At 43.2% G+C, this 14,085-nt stretch overlaps 1 protein-coding gene across 7 annotated transcripts in view; it reads left to right on the top strand.

Annotated features, from left to right (window-relative positions):
• The first annotated feature begins 5,364 nt into the window (after positions 1-5,364).
• The window catches only part of KANSL2 (KAT8 regulatory NSL complex subunit 2), a 29,266-nt gene continuing 20,545 nt past the window's right edge, over positions 5,365-14,085 (top strand). The window contains exons 1-5 of one of the 7 annotated variants that reach the window (XM_021922272.2): positions 5,419-5,489; positions 5,611-5,815; positions 6,041-6,300; positions 7,857-8,035; positions 8,526-8,640. In XM_021922272.2, the coding sequence (XP_021777964.1) occupies positions 6,050-6,300; positions 7,857-8,035; positions 8,526-8,640 (545 nt within the window). In that variant the 5' untranslated portion in view covers positions 5,419-5,489; positions 5,611-5,815; positions 6,041-6,049. Of the gene's footprint in view, positions 5,490-5,522; positions 5,816-5,836; positions 6,301-7,856; positions 8,036-8,525; positions 8,641-14,085 lie in introns of those variants that run through there. The other 6 variants (XM_021922269.2, XM_021922267.2, XM_021922268.2 and 3 more) reach the window with 6 other exon arrangements.

Raw genomic sequence — 14,085 nt, 5'->3', positions numbered from 1 at the left:
GAATTTGCTGACAGTTTAGGAATTCTGGTGTGGTTTGAAGCACTCCCCTGCTTTTCATTCATTCCTGTAGAAAATACTACCTACTTCCCAGCACTTTGGAGGCTGAGGTGGGAGGATTGCTTGAGGCCAGGAGTTCAAGACCAACCTGAGCAACAAAGTGAGACCTCATCTCTGCACACACAAATTAGCCAGGCACAGTAGTGTATAGTCCCAGCTACTAGGGAGGCTGAGGAGGGAGGATTGTTTGAGCCCAGCAGTTGAAGGCTGCAGTGAGCCATGATTGCACCATTGCACTCCTGTGGGGCTATAGATCTATACCCAGTCTCGGGAAAAAAAAGAAAAAAAAAAACTTCCTACTAACTGCTGTGGACTGTTTACTAATGGGAATATGGCAGTAAGCAGACATTCTGCCGTCAAAGAATTTACAAATAAGTAAAACAGTATGTCAGGTGGTGATAAGCACTTAAAATTTTTTTTTCTTTTTGAAACAGTCTCACTGTCTCCCAGGCCAGAGTGCAGTGGCAAGATAACGGCTCACTGCATCCTTGACCTCCCTAGGCTCAAGTGATCCTCCCATCTCAGCCTCCTGAGTAACTAAGACTACAGGTGTGCACCACCACATCTGGCTATTTTTTTTAGAGATGGGGTCATCCAATGTTGCCCAGGCTGGTCTTGAACTCCTGAGCTTAAGTGATCTGCCCACCTGGGCCTCCTTCACTCTTGTTGGGATTTTAGGTGTGAGCCACTGCACCTGGCCATAATAAGCACTTTGGGACTAAAGCAGAAAATAGGACCTAGGGATGTGTGTGTGCATGTGTGTGTGTAGGTAAGTAGGGCTGTTGGAATTGGAAAAAAGGTGGCTAGGGAAGGCTTCATGACCAGAAGCCTCATGACCTTTAGAGAAGACCTGAAGGAGGTGACAGCAAGTCATGGGAATAACTAGGATAAGATCATTCCAGGAAATGTGAGGCATCAAAGGTTCTGAGGTGAGAATATGCTGATATGTTTGAGAAATAGCAAGGAAGCCAGTGTAGCTGGTATAGGAATGAGTGGGGAGGGGGTATTGGAGAGGGGAGAGTAGCAGGATATGAGGTTAGAGAGGCAATAGAAAGCCAAATACAACAGGACCTTGTATGAAGACTGAGTGAATGGAACAGACACTATTGGAAAGTTTTGAGAAGGGAAGTGACATCCAACTTAGGTTTTAAAATGTTCATTTGGGCTGCTGTGTTGAAAATAGATTATAGGAGTCAAGGGCAAGGAGCTCTCACAACAATTTAAGAGATGAGAGTGGCTTGGACAGGTTAGAAGTACCCAAGGTAATGAGAAGTGATACATCTTTTTTTTTTTTTCTTTGAGATTTTGAGATGGAGTTTTGCTCTTGTTGCCCAGGCTGGAATGGAATGGCGCGATCTCGGCTCACTGCAACCTCTGCCTCCCAGATTCAAGCGATTCTCCTGCCTCAGCCTCCCAAGTAGCTGGGATTACAGGCATGCACCACCATACCCAGCTAATTTTGTATTTTTAGTAGACACAGGGTTTCACCATGTTGGCCAGGCTGATCCTGAGCTCCTGACCTCAGGTGATCCACTCGCCTCAGCCTCCCAAAGTACTGGGATTACAGGTGTGAGCCACCTCGCTCGGCCGAGAAGTGATATATCTTGAAGATGGAACTAACAGGATTTGCTATTAGATAGAAGAGAAAGAAGTCAAGGATAACTCCCAGTGTTTGTCCTGACCAACGGGAAGGTTGGGGTTGTCATATACTGAGGTAGAGATGACTACAAGAGTAGCGGGAGGTTGGCTTTAACATTAAATTTGAAATGCCAATTAGACATCCAAGTGGAGATGCCTACTGGACAGATGACTAGAGAGTCAAGTTCAAAGGAGGGGTCCAGGCTGGATATACACATTTGGGAGAGATCAGCTTATGAATGGGATGAAACAGAGTGAGATAAGTAAAGGAGTAGTAGTAGAAAATAGAAATGTTCAGTGTTTAGAATTGGGGAAAAGAGAGAAACAAGAGACAGAGAGTGGGTGACTATGATGTAGATGGGAAACTAGGAAGAGTATGGAGATCTAGAAAGAGTATGGAGTTCTAAGGAGGAGTGGCCAAGTGTGTTAAATATTGCAAAGTGGTCTAATAAGATGAGGCCTGAAAACTTCATTAGAATTAGCAAGGAGAAAGTCTTTGATAACTTTTTTTTTTTTTGGGGACAGTCTTGCTCTGTCACCTAGACTGGAGTGCAGTGGCACGATCTTGGCTCACTGCACCCTCTGCCTCCTGGGTTCAAGCGATTCTCCTGCTCAGCCTCCCAAGTAGCTGGGATTAAGGCACGTGCCACCACACCTGGCTAGTTTTTGCACTTTTAGCAGAGATGGGGTTTCACCATGTTGGCCAGGCTGGTCTTGAACTCCTGGCCTCAGGTGATCCACCCGCCTCGGACTCTCAAAGTGCTGTGATTATAGGTGTGAGCCACCGTGCCCAGCCGCTTTCATCTTTTTTTTTTTTTTTCCTCGCTTTTCTCTAGGATTAGCCCCCCAAACTCGTTTCCTAATCCCTATTTATAAATAGCTTCTGGTCTACTTTCACCTCTTCAATAGCTACAAAGTGTTCGGTGAATTAAAAATAACCATCTACCTCCAGCCTGGGCCACAGAGGAGACTCCATCTCAAAAAGAAGAAGAAAAAAAGCCATCTACTTTGTTAAACAGAACAAAGAATTTGCTGACATCTTGAGCTTTTAATATCTGCTCCCTCCTTTCACTTAGAAGTGGTTCTAGGCCGGGCGTGGTGGCTCATGCCTGTAATCCCAGCACTTTGGGAGCCCGAGGTGGGCAGATCACGAGGTCAGGAGTTCGAGACCAGCCTGGCCAATATGGTGAAACCCTGTCTCCACTAAAAATATAAAAAAATTAGCCGAGCGCGGTGGCGCACACCTGTTGTCCCAGTTACTCGGGGGAGGCTGAGGAAGAAGAATCACTTGAACCCGGGAGGCGGAGGTTGCAGTGAGCGGAGATTATGCCACTGCACCCCAGCCTGGGCGACAGAGCAAGACTCGGTCACAAGAAAAAAAGAAAGAAAGAAAAAAAAAAAGGAAGTGGTTCTAAATAGTAATATTTTGTCTGTCTTGGACTTACAAGAAGGATTCCTTTTTCAACTAAGACCTTCGGTAAATTCATTAAAAGAAAGTCTTTGTTTCTTCCCCATCTATTCCTGTGTCTCTTCATATTGTTCACTACGGTAGTTTTAATGTTGCTTTTTGATATTACTACATTTGGTTGCAGATTCCAATTCCCAAGTTTTCTGTGACATGACTGCCTCTGGCTATTTTTTAATTATAGGGTGTTTGTAACAAAACATCTTTTTTTGTACTCCTGAGGGTTGGTCTGTTTGCTTATGTATATAAATCATTGTTGTTAATATTATGTTTGTATTGCATCCATAATCCCAAACTATCCTAGAATGTTCACTCCAAGAGAGCAGGGTTATCTTCCTTGTTCTCTCCTGGCACTTAGGTGCTCAATAAATATTTATTGAATGAATGAATTTCAGGCCTTCTTCTAGGGCTGCTCTGGTCTCTGGAAACAGCACAACTCCCAAGCCTTTTTTTTTTTTTTTAAGATCCTCCCTCCCTCCCTTCCTCCCTTCCTCCCTTCCTCCCTTCCTTCTTTCCTTCCCCATATTGCCCAGGCTGAGATCGAACTCCTGAGCTCAGGCGATCTTCCCACCTCAGCTTCTCGAAGTGCTGGGATTACAGGGGTGAACCACGACGCTCAGCCTGAGTGTTTTTCTTGAGGGCTGTAGAATCTTTATGCTCACTTCCACTGTGACTTATGCTCACTTGCTTATTAGGCATGGATAAAACATCTTTCTTAAACTGACAGCAGATAAGGGATGCTGGAAGGCAAAAAATGTCTAGAAGTGTTATGGGAAGAAAGCGAGGAATCATTTCTACAAGTGGCAGAGATGACAGAAAGATGCTTTGAAACTAAAAATCCTTAAAGGATGGTATGATTGGTATTGTGTCTGTCGTTATGATACCTGCATTATTTAGCATGGAATTTTAAAGACAGGGTACACAGTTATGAGAAGCAACCCTAAACTAGAACAAATATTTCCTTATTCTCAGTCCAATGCTCTTTACTATATAAGCGGCAATAAGGGATGAAGGATGTTGAGTTCAAATTCGTCGTCTTTTCCCATTTACTAGCTATGTCCCATTCTGTTCCTCAGTCCTCTTATCTGTAAAATTGACATAATACTAACCTCTACCTCTTAGGGTTGCTTTGAAAAATTCAATGAATTTATATATGTAATTCCCAGAATCAGTAAACACCCAAAAAATATTTCTCAGGGTTCTCGACACCAAATGTTCAGTACATGTATTGAACTGTTCACAAAAGAAAACTAAAGACGTTTTATGTGCAAACAGTGATCCTGGCCGGGCGCGGTGGCTCACGCCTGTAATTCCAGCACTTTGGGAGGCCGAGGCGGGCGGATCACCTGAGGTCGGGAGTTCGAGACCAGCCTGACCAACATGGAGAAACCCCGTCTCTACTAAAAAATACAAAATTAGCCGGACGTGGTGGCACATGCCTATAATCCCACCCACTAGGGAGGCTGAGGCAGGAGAATCGCTTGAACCTGGGAGGCGGAGGTTGCAGTGAGCCGAGATTGTGCCATTGCACTCCAGCCTGGGCAAAAAGAGTGAAACGCCATCTCAAAAACAAAACAAAAAACAAAAAACAAAAACAGTGATCCTCCAGCCTCTGTCTATGTCTGATTTAAAAAAATTTTTTTATTTTTTTCGAGATGGAGTCTCGCTGGAGTGCAATGGCTCGATCTCGGCTCACCGCAATCTCCGCCTCCCGGATTCAAGCGATTCTCCTGCCTCAGCCTCCCGAGTAGCTGGGATTACAGGCATGCACCACCACGCCCTGCTAATTTCGTATTTTTAGTAGAGACGGGGTTTCTCCATGTTGGTCAGGCTGGTCTCGAGCTCCCGACCTCCGGTGATCCGCCCGCCTCAGCCTCCCAAAGTGCTGGGATTACAGGCGTGAGCCACCGCGCCCGGCTTGTCTGATTTTATGCTAGCTGTGTACAGTGGTGAGGGAACAGCAGCCTAGGACCACAGACTGAGGGTTCAAAAGTAGCCGGAAAACGAGCCACGCTGCAAGTTGGAAAAATATCACTAGCTGGCAACCCGCCCCGCAGCCCGCTCTCCGCCCCCTTCCCCAGCTCACTCTCCTCGGGGCGGAGTTGCTGACAGTCGTAGCCACCCCAACCGCGCATTTTCTCAGCGCTCCGCCCTTCCAGACACGATAGGTAGTGGGCCTCGGCCAATGGTGACACCCCGTCATAGGAGCGGTAGCCAATCAGTAGCCAGGAGTCCGGAAAGGAGCGAGGCCAATCTAGGAGCCGCGGCCGCCACCAGAGTAGGGCTAGCGGCGCGGCAGAGCGCGGCGCAGCGCGGCGCAGCGCCTGAGGTAAGATGGCGGCGTTCCTTGCTCTAAGCTCTTGCAGTTGGGCTGCTATTTCGCCCTTTTTGTCAACTCAGAGCTGCTATTTCTCCTCAAAGCAGTGTCAGAGTCAGTCTTCTTCCTACAGGCTTCAAGGAGCCAGGATCTCTGGTGACCGGAGTAGGACAAAATGGCGCTCGCATGGACTTCCGAGGCCAGGCCCAGTCGTGTGCTCTGAGGCAGGCCGGGACAAAGGCGGCGTGCAGGGAGGCAGCGTGGCCGTCGCGTGGGCCTGGCGTTGTCGCTTCCCTTCATGCTGCAGCTGTGCGAGTCCTGAAGATACATTCAGCGTGGTGGGGTTCAGGGTGGGGCCGGGCATGGAGGGACAAGCTAAAGAGAGGGAAAGCCACAAATGCCTGTGGAGACCTGGGGAGGGCGGCGGGCAGTTACGGAGCGTACCTTACGGGGCCGACTTCTGCCTCTCTTTTGGAAACTGCCCGCGCGATCTGTCCAGATACGGTGGAGCAGAAATTTTCGGGAAGGATAAAGGCTTTCTGATTTTTATTTTGACCCCGCAGGTTTTGGTTATGAACAGGATTCGGATTCACGTCCTGCCAACCAATCGGGGGAGGATCACTCCAGTGCCCAGGTCTCAGGAACCTCTGTCTTGTGCATTCACTCATCGTCCATGCTCTCAGCCTCGTCTGGAGGGGCAGGAGTTTTGCATTAAGCATATCCTTGAAGACAAGAATGCACCTTTCAAGCAGTGTAGTTATATATCGACGAAGAATGGAAAAAGATGTCCCAATGCTGCCCCAAAGCCAGAGAAGAAAGATGGGTATGTATGTATAGATATATATGTCGTTTGTCTTAAAGCGAGGGGGTGTGTAATATGATGTGGGCTTCAGCATAGCTGCCGCGTTTGAGATCACGTCCTTGTAAATTTGGGATTATGGTTGTATCCTTGGAAAATTGAAAAAACGGTGAAGACTGGAGGAACCCTTGAATTGGATTACTTAGTTCACCTCTTTGGTTCTTTTCCCTTATCTGTAGTAAAATAAAGGCATATTCTAAATTACTTTTTTTTTTTTTTTTTTTAAGAGAGATGGAGTCTTGCTGTTTTAACCAGGCTGGTCTCAAACTCCTGGCCTCAAGGTGTCCTCCCATCTCGGTCTCCCAGAGTGCTGGGATTACAGGCGTGAACCACCGTGCCCGACCCTAAAATTAATCTTTTTTTCTTTTTTCTTTTTTTTTTGAGACAGAGTCTCCCTTTATTCCCCAGGCTGGAGTGCAGTGGTGATCTCGGCTCACTGCAACCTCCGCCTCCCAGGTTCAAGCGATTCTCCTGCCTCCCAAGTAGCTGGGACTTAAGGCGTGCGCCACCACGCCCCGCTAATTTTTGTACTTTTTAGTAGAGACGGGTTTTCACCATGTTGGCCAGGCTGATTTTGAACTCCTGACCTCAGGTGATCCATCCGCTTCGGCCCTCCAGAGTGTTGGGATTACTGGCGTGAGCCACAGCACCCAGCCCCTAAAATTATTCTTAATGGAGGGGTGTGTGGCTCTATTTGGCTGTCCATGAATTTTGTTAAATAACATGCAAAGTTGTATATGTGTGAAATCTTCTGTAAGAGGGTTCATAGTTTTCATCATGCATGCAAAGGTATCTATGCAAAAACATAACCTGACTAGATAATTTTGTACATATCTTGTAGTTTTAAAATTGTGTCCCTGGCTGGTCGCAGTGGCTCATGCCTGTAGTCCCAGTACTTTGGGAGGCCACAGCAGGAGGATCACTTGAGGCCAGGAGTTGGAGACCAGCCTGAGCAATATAGTGAGACCACGTCTCTACAAAAGATTAAAAAATTCGCTGGGCATAATGTCTTGGGCATGTAGTCCCAGCTTCTTGGGAGTATCAAGAGATGGGAGGATCACTTGAGCCTGGGAGTTCCAGACCAGACTTGGCAACATAGACTTTGTTTCTACAAAAAACTAAAAAAAATTTGCCGGTACAGTGGTGCATGCCTATAGTTCTAGCTATTTTGAAGCTGAGGCAGGAGGATCACTTGAACCAAGCAGTTTAAGGCTACAGTGAGCTATGATTGCATGACTGCACTTTAGTCTGGGCAACAGAGCAAGACCCAATCCCTTGCCTCAGCCTCCTAAAGTGCTGGGATTACAGGGGTGAACCACTTCATCCGGCCTGTTATTTTCCTTTAATAAAAAGTCAGTGAGTTGACCTTGGGCCAGTTAAATTCCTCTGACTTGCATTTTTAGAAATGAATGTAATAATCACTTTAATTCCCTGAAAATGATTTAAAGATTAGGGACTATGAAAATTATTGAATGCTTTCAAGAAGGGACTTATAAAATATTAATGTTTTGTCTCTTTAGGGTGTCCTTCTGTGCTGAACATGTCCGTAGGAATGCCCTGGCACTTCATGCTCAAATGAAGAAGACCAACCCAGGGCCTATGGGTGAAACACTCCTGTGCCAGCTCAGCTCATATGCTAAGACAGAGCTGGGGTCTCAGACTCCAGAAAGTAGTCGCAGTGAAGCCAGCCGAATACTAGGTAAGAATCTTCTCTCCTGGAATGAAAAAGGAGGAAGAAAGTTAAGGGGGAACTGTTTTGGGTTAGCACAATGCCTTGAACTATTCGGCAATGTTGTTAATTCATCAGGAATTTGTTGAGAATTCCGGGATTGCTTTGTTGTTTACCAATTCTTTTGAATTTGAAGTAGTGTTTGCCTAGGTTTACTCTCCTGAGTTGGTGACCATTTCTTTCATTGCTTTTTTAATGCTCAGCAGCTTTGTTAGGTAATGTCAGGAAACAATAATTTTAAGTTGATTTTTCTGTTTAAGAGGGCATGGTTTACTCATTTGTGTTGTAAGTAATCATACTGGGTTGTATTTTGTTAAAGTGTTTTTATTTCCCAGTGTCTTTGTACAAAGTTTTTTTTTTTTTTTAATTTCAAGGTTTGGGTTGATAAGTAATCTAGTTTTGTGTGGTGGAGTTACAGAGGTGGGAAGTCTTAATGGCTGCTCTCCCTTCCTTGCCTCAGATGAAGACAGCTGGAGTGATGGGGAGCAGGAACCCATTACTGTGGATCAGACATGGAGAGGTGACCCTGACAGTGAAGCTGATAGCATAGACAGTGATCAAGAAGATCCCTTAAAGTAAGTTGTAACTCCACATAAGGCATTTGAAATGTAGTTAGTATGTGGAATGTGGCGCTGCATGCTGTTAATAAATTAATAACCTAGGAGGGTTGAAGACAGCCATTTGTCAGCAGTAAGAGATTCTGTATATAAAAGTGGCATGGTTCGTTGTCATCTTGCTTCAAGGCAGGATGATTCTTTTTTAGAAGTCTTGTAATTTAGAAAAAGTTTGAACACCACATTCTACATATGAGAAAGTATAGGGGAGAAAACAGGAAATTTAGACATGGGAGTGTGGGAGGTGGATTGAGAAATGGTCACACCAGTTTAGAGAAGAGAAAATGGTTGTGAATGGGTACTTGGCCGAAACCTCAGAAATAATGTGATTGTAGTTGAATACTTCTGCAAAATGTCGTATTTATGGATTTACAAGTTTTTAAAAATTTTGTATTGTTTTAAATTGATAATTTTACATATTTATGGGGTACAGTGTGATGTTTGGATACTTGTAAACCTTGTGTCATGATCAAATCAGGGTAATTAGCATATTCATCACCTCAAACATTTAGTGTTTTTAGTGTGTGGATTTTTTTTAAAAAGAAGAAGGAAAAGGTATTCAGGAGTTTGGTTTTGTGCCTAAGAAAGAGAAACTGATTTAGAAACCCAAAAGTGATTATGTCTTAGTCAGTTTTATATCTTAGTAAGCTTCTGCTCTTCTCTTAACCCATCATCACCATAGGAGTTATAGAAGCATAAAAACATTACCACTCTGAAGTCTCTTATTTCTGTGTCTCAAGGTCTGGGTTTAGTGTTTTAAAATTTTTGCCTGCTGACTTCTGTGTCTTAACACTTAGTACTGATAGTTTATGTAGAGGGACTGTAAATAGTGGAAGGGGTAATTTCTAGGTTGACTATTGGGCTTTTGTTCTTGGAATAGTATTTTCTTCATTACTTTAGATTCTTTGGTTTATAAGAAGTCATTTAGGGTTACATTTTCTCCTGTCCAACTACTAACCAGGCCTGACCCTGCTTAGCTTCTGATATCAGAGGAGGTTGGGCATATTCAGGATAGTATGGCCATATGTTAAGTTTTCTGAGTAGAATAATTTCATCCATTTCTATTGAGTAATCTCACTGTGGTCTGTTCTCTTGCAGGATTCTCTCACAAATAGTAACTTAAACCAACATATTCATTTTTTTTTTTTTTTTTTTTTTTTTTTTTGAGATGGAGCCTTGCACTGTCACCCAGGCTGGAGTGCAGTGGCACGATCTCAGCTCACTACAACTTCTGCCTTCCAGGTTCAAGTGATTCTCCTGCCTCAGCCTCCCAAGTAGCTGGGAGTATAGGCACCCACCACCACACTCAGCTCATTTTTTGTAATTTTAGTAGAGATGGGGTTTCACCATGTTGGCCAGGCTGGTCTTGAACCCCTGACCTCGTGATTCACCTGCCTCAGCCTCCCAAAGTGCTGGGATTACAGGCATGAGCCGTGAGGCCCAGCTTCATTCCTTTTTTTTCCATTGTGGTTCTAGATGATCAAACTTGCTGCTTTGAAGAGATGTATGCTCTCTAGGGTTACAAAGGGAGTGTCATTTGGTGTGGTAAACACTCAGCTTAAGGTCGAGAAACTTGATTTTGTTAGTAATAATCTAGAGTGGATCAGTCTCTAGGAGGCACATCCATGCTGATTTAACTTGCAAGAGACTGCTGTATAAACCAAAATACCAGGTAATTTTATGAGAAATATATAAATGTGGAAAGGACTAGGCAGTTGATGTCACTCTCTCCTAGAAGAAACATGTTCAGAAGAGAAAATAAAGCCCCAAATATGGCCAACTATTAGGCAACTAAGTATAAGGCTTTCGTTAATTTTCCCAATGAGATTTTTAAAAAAAATAATTTAGGCCCGCTAAATTTATCCATTTTTAGGCGTGTAAATAGAGATGTTCAGTGTTTCCTTATAATATGATTACATATTACTATCTTGTTATATTTAATAATATAGTAATTTAGTAGTATGTCCACTGAGTGAAATGCTTTTCATTAAGAATTTTCATCTTAGGGCACCGGTGTCTTTGTCATTCATAGTATCACTTTTTGAATCATCTAATAATTTAACCACATTTATCTTGAATTGCTTGTTACAGAAAGGACACCTTTTGTATTGTTTATGATGTTGCTAGAGACTTTATTCTAACTAGAATATTCTTGGCATAGATTTTTTAAACTTCCTGTTAGTATATATGTGATTTCTCTCAAAAGTAACCACTTACTTAATTGTTTTGTTAAAAGTAATCTTTAAAAGCTTGTTTATGGCCAGGCACAGTGACTTACGCATGTAATCCTGGCACTTTTTTTTTTTTTTTGATATAAGAGTTTCACTCTTGTTGCCCAGGCTGGAGTGCAATGGTGCGTTCTCAGCTCACTGCAACCTCTGCCTCCTGGGTTCAAATTATTTTCCTGCCTCAGCCTCCTGAGTAGCTGGGATTTCAGGTGCCTGCCACTATGCCCAGCTGATTTTTGTGTTTTTTAGTAGAGACAGGGTTTCTCCATGTTGGCAGGCTGGTCTCGAACTCCTGACCTGAGGTGATCCGCCCACTTCGGCCTCCCAAAGTGCTGGGATTACAGAGACAAACCACCGTGCCCAGTGATCCTAGCACTTTGGGAGGTCGAGGTGATAGGATTGCCTGAGCCCAGGAGTTCGAGATCAGCCTTGACAACATAGGGAGACCCCGTCTCTACAAAATATTTAAAAATTAGCCATACGTGGTAGTGCATGTGGTCTGTAGTCTTAGCTACTTGAGAGGCTCAGGTGGGAGGATCACTTGAGCCTGGGAGGTCGAGGCTCTGTGATCGTGCCACTGCATTCCAGCCTGTGCAGCAGAGGGAGACCCTATCTCACGCACACAGAAAAAATAAATAAAAGCTTGTCTACAACGTCTAATACTTAACGAAGTTTTATCCTAAAGGTAATTGTTAAGTCTTCATTTCCCTTTTTTAATAATAATTGTATCATATGACCTCTATAAACATCCAAAACTTGTTTGGCTGAAGGTTATTTCACATTATTGAATCTTCATCATTGTTTTCCAAATAAAGAAATTCGGAAAATGCCCTTTATAAGAGAGACTATTTGGTAGAATATAAGGTGAGACCCTGTTTTTTGAAGATGAATTTTAATAATAAAACCTTGACTTTCATTTGCACATACCAGAGCAAGGGGAATTAGTACATAATTTTAATGTCCAGCTCTGAAAGTCTGGCGCATTCATCTTTAAGTAAATGAGCCATCTGTTACATGAACCAGCAGGCATTCATTTAGTAGGTTGCTTACTGCCCCCACCAAATGATTTCTAATAGTAATGACTTCAGATGAATACATTTCAGTCGCAGGCTATTGGTTAAATTATCTTCTGACAGGGTGCAGTGAAATTAATTTTTTAAAACAATTTTTATTTTTCTCATTTTCAGTATTCAAAAAGTGAATTTCATTTTAACAAACTCTACATTAAGTTAAGGCCTCAGTATTTTAGGTTAGAGACAGGTTAATGCAGGCATAACCCATTTTTCTGAAGATATAACTTAGTCACCTTGTGAAACTGTTATGTATTTATTTTTGAGACGGATTCTTGCTCTGTTGCCAGGCTAGAGCACAGTGGCACGATCTTGGCTCACTGCAACCTCTGCCTCCTGGGTTCAAGCAATTCTTCTGCCTCAGCCTCCCTAGTAGCTGGGACTACAGGCACATGCCGCCACGCCTGGCTGATTTTTTTTTTTTTTTGTATTTTAGTAGAGACGGGGTTTCACCATGTTTCCCAGGCTGGTCTCAAACTCCTGAGCTCAGGCAGTATGCCCGCCTCAGTCTCCCAAAGTGCTAGAATTACAGGCTTGAGCCGCCACACCCAGCCAACCGTTATGTATTTTTAAAGCCTTTTCACATTTTCTAATAGTCTGTTAGCTTTTGTCATTTCTGTTATTTGCTGGTTTAATTTAATTTATTTTTTATTTTATTTAATTTTTAATTTTTAATGTATTATTTTTATTTATTTAATTTGTTCATTTATTTTATTTATTTAATTTTTTAATTTTGGAGACAGAATCTTGTTCTGTCGCCCAGGCTGGAGTGCAGCGATCTCGGCTCACTGTAATCTCCGCCTTCCAGGTTTAAGTGATTCTCATGCCTCAGCCTCCTGAGTAGCTGGGATTATAGGCGCTTGCCACCATACCCGATTAATTTTTGTATTTTTAGTAGAGAGGGGGTTTCGCCCTCTTGGCCAGGCTGGTCTCGAACTCCTGACCTCAAGTGATCCACCCACCTTGGCCTCGTAAAGTGCTGGGATTACAGGCGTGAGCTTCCACGCCCGGCCCTTTGCTGGTTTTATTAACCATGTTTTGATTTTTCTTAATTTCTGTTCACTTTTACTTCAGAATATAGTTAAGTACCTCTTACACACAGGTAATATTGGCTCTTGTTTATATTTAGAAGAAATTTTGGCAGAAATTACTTGCTTTCAGTCCTAAGGTTAATTTTATATATTTATTCTATGTTTTTCAGTGACTTAACAAGCTAGTTTTTAAAAATAAAGCATAGGCTGGTCACAGTGGCTCACACCTGTAATCCTAGCACTTTGGGAGGCCTTGTCAGGTGGATTGCCTGAACTCAGGAGGAGTTTGAGACCAGCCTGTGCAACATGGTGAAACCCCATCTCTACTAAAAATACAAAAAATAAAAAAATTAGCCAAGCGTGGCAGCACACGCCTGCAATCCCAACCAACTACTGCGGAGGCTGAGGCACGAGAGTTGCTTGAACCTGGGAGGTGGAGGTTGCAGTGAGCCAACATTGTGCCACTTCAGTGAAGCCTGGGAAACAGAGCAAGACTCTTTCTTAAAAAAAAAAAATAAATAAAAGTAATAAAATATAATTTTTGACTTAAAATTAGTGTATGTGTTTTGCCTTTTCAATAAAATTTTTACTCAAAGTATGAAACTTAAGGTATGTAGCTTGTTCTTTGTACTTATGTAATGATCAGACAAGATGAATGAAACAAAATTTTTAAAATTCAAAGTTATTCTCTTATTTATTTATTTTTTGAGACATGGTCTTGCTCTGTCACCCAGGTTGGAGTGCAGTGGTGCGATTTCAGCTCACTGCAGCCTCCCACTCCCAAGCTCAAATGATCCTTTCACCTCAGCCTCCTGAGTATCTGGGATTACAGCTATACACCACGGTGCCAAGCTAACTTTTGTATTTTTTGTATTGTCAGGGTTTTACCATATTACAGCCCAGGCTGGTCTTGAACCCCCAGGCTCAAGCAATCTGCCTGCCTCAGCCTCCCAAAGTGCTATGATTACAGGCGTGAGCTACCACACCTGCCCTCATCTCTTAATTTTGGTTGCATAAATCAGAGCTAGGGAACAGTGTTCCACACATTAATCAGTAGCATAATTTTTAGAAGGTTTT

Source organism: Papio anubis, chromosome 9 (genome assembly GCF_008728515.1).
Source record: "Papio anubis isolate 15944 chromosome 9, Panubis1.0, whole genome shotgun sequence".
In the NCBI taxonomy this organism is placed as follows: Eukaryota; Metazoa; Chordata; class Mammalia; order Primates; family Cercopithecidae; genus Papio; species Papio anubis.
This window is presented reverse-complemented; position numbering and strand designations above follow the sequence as displayed.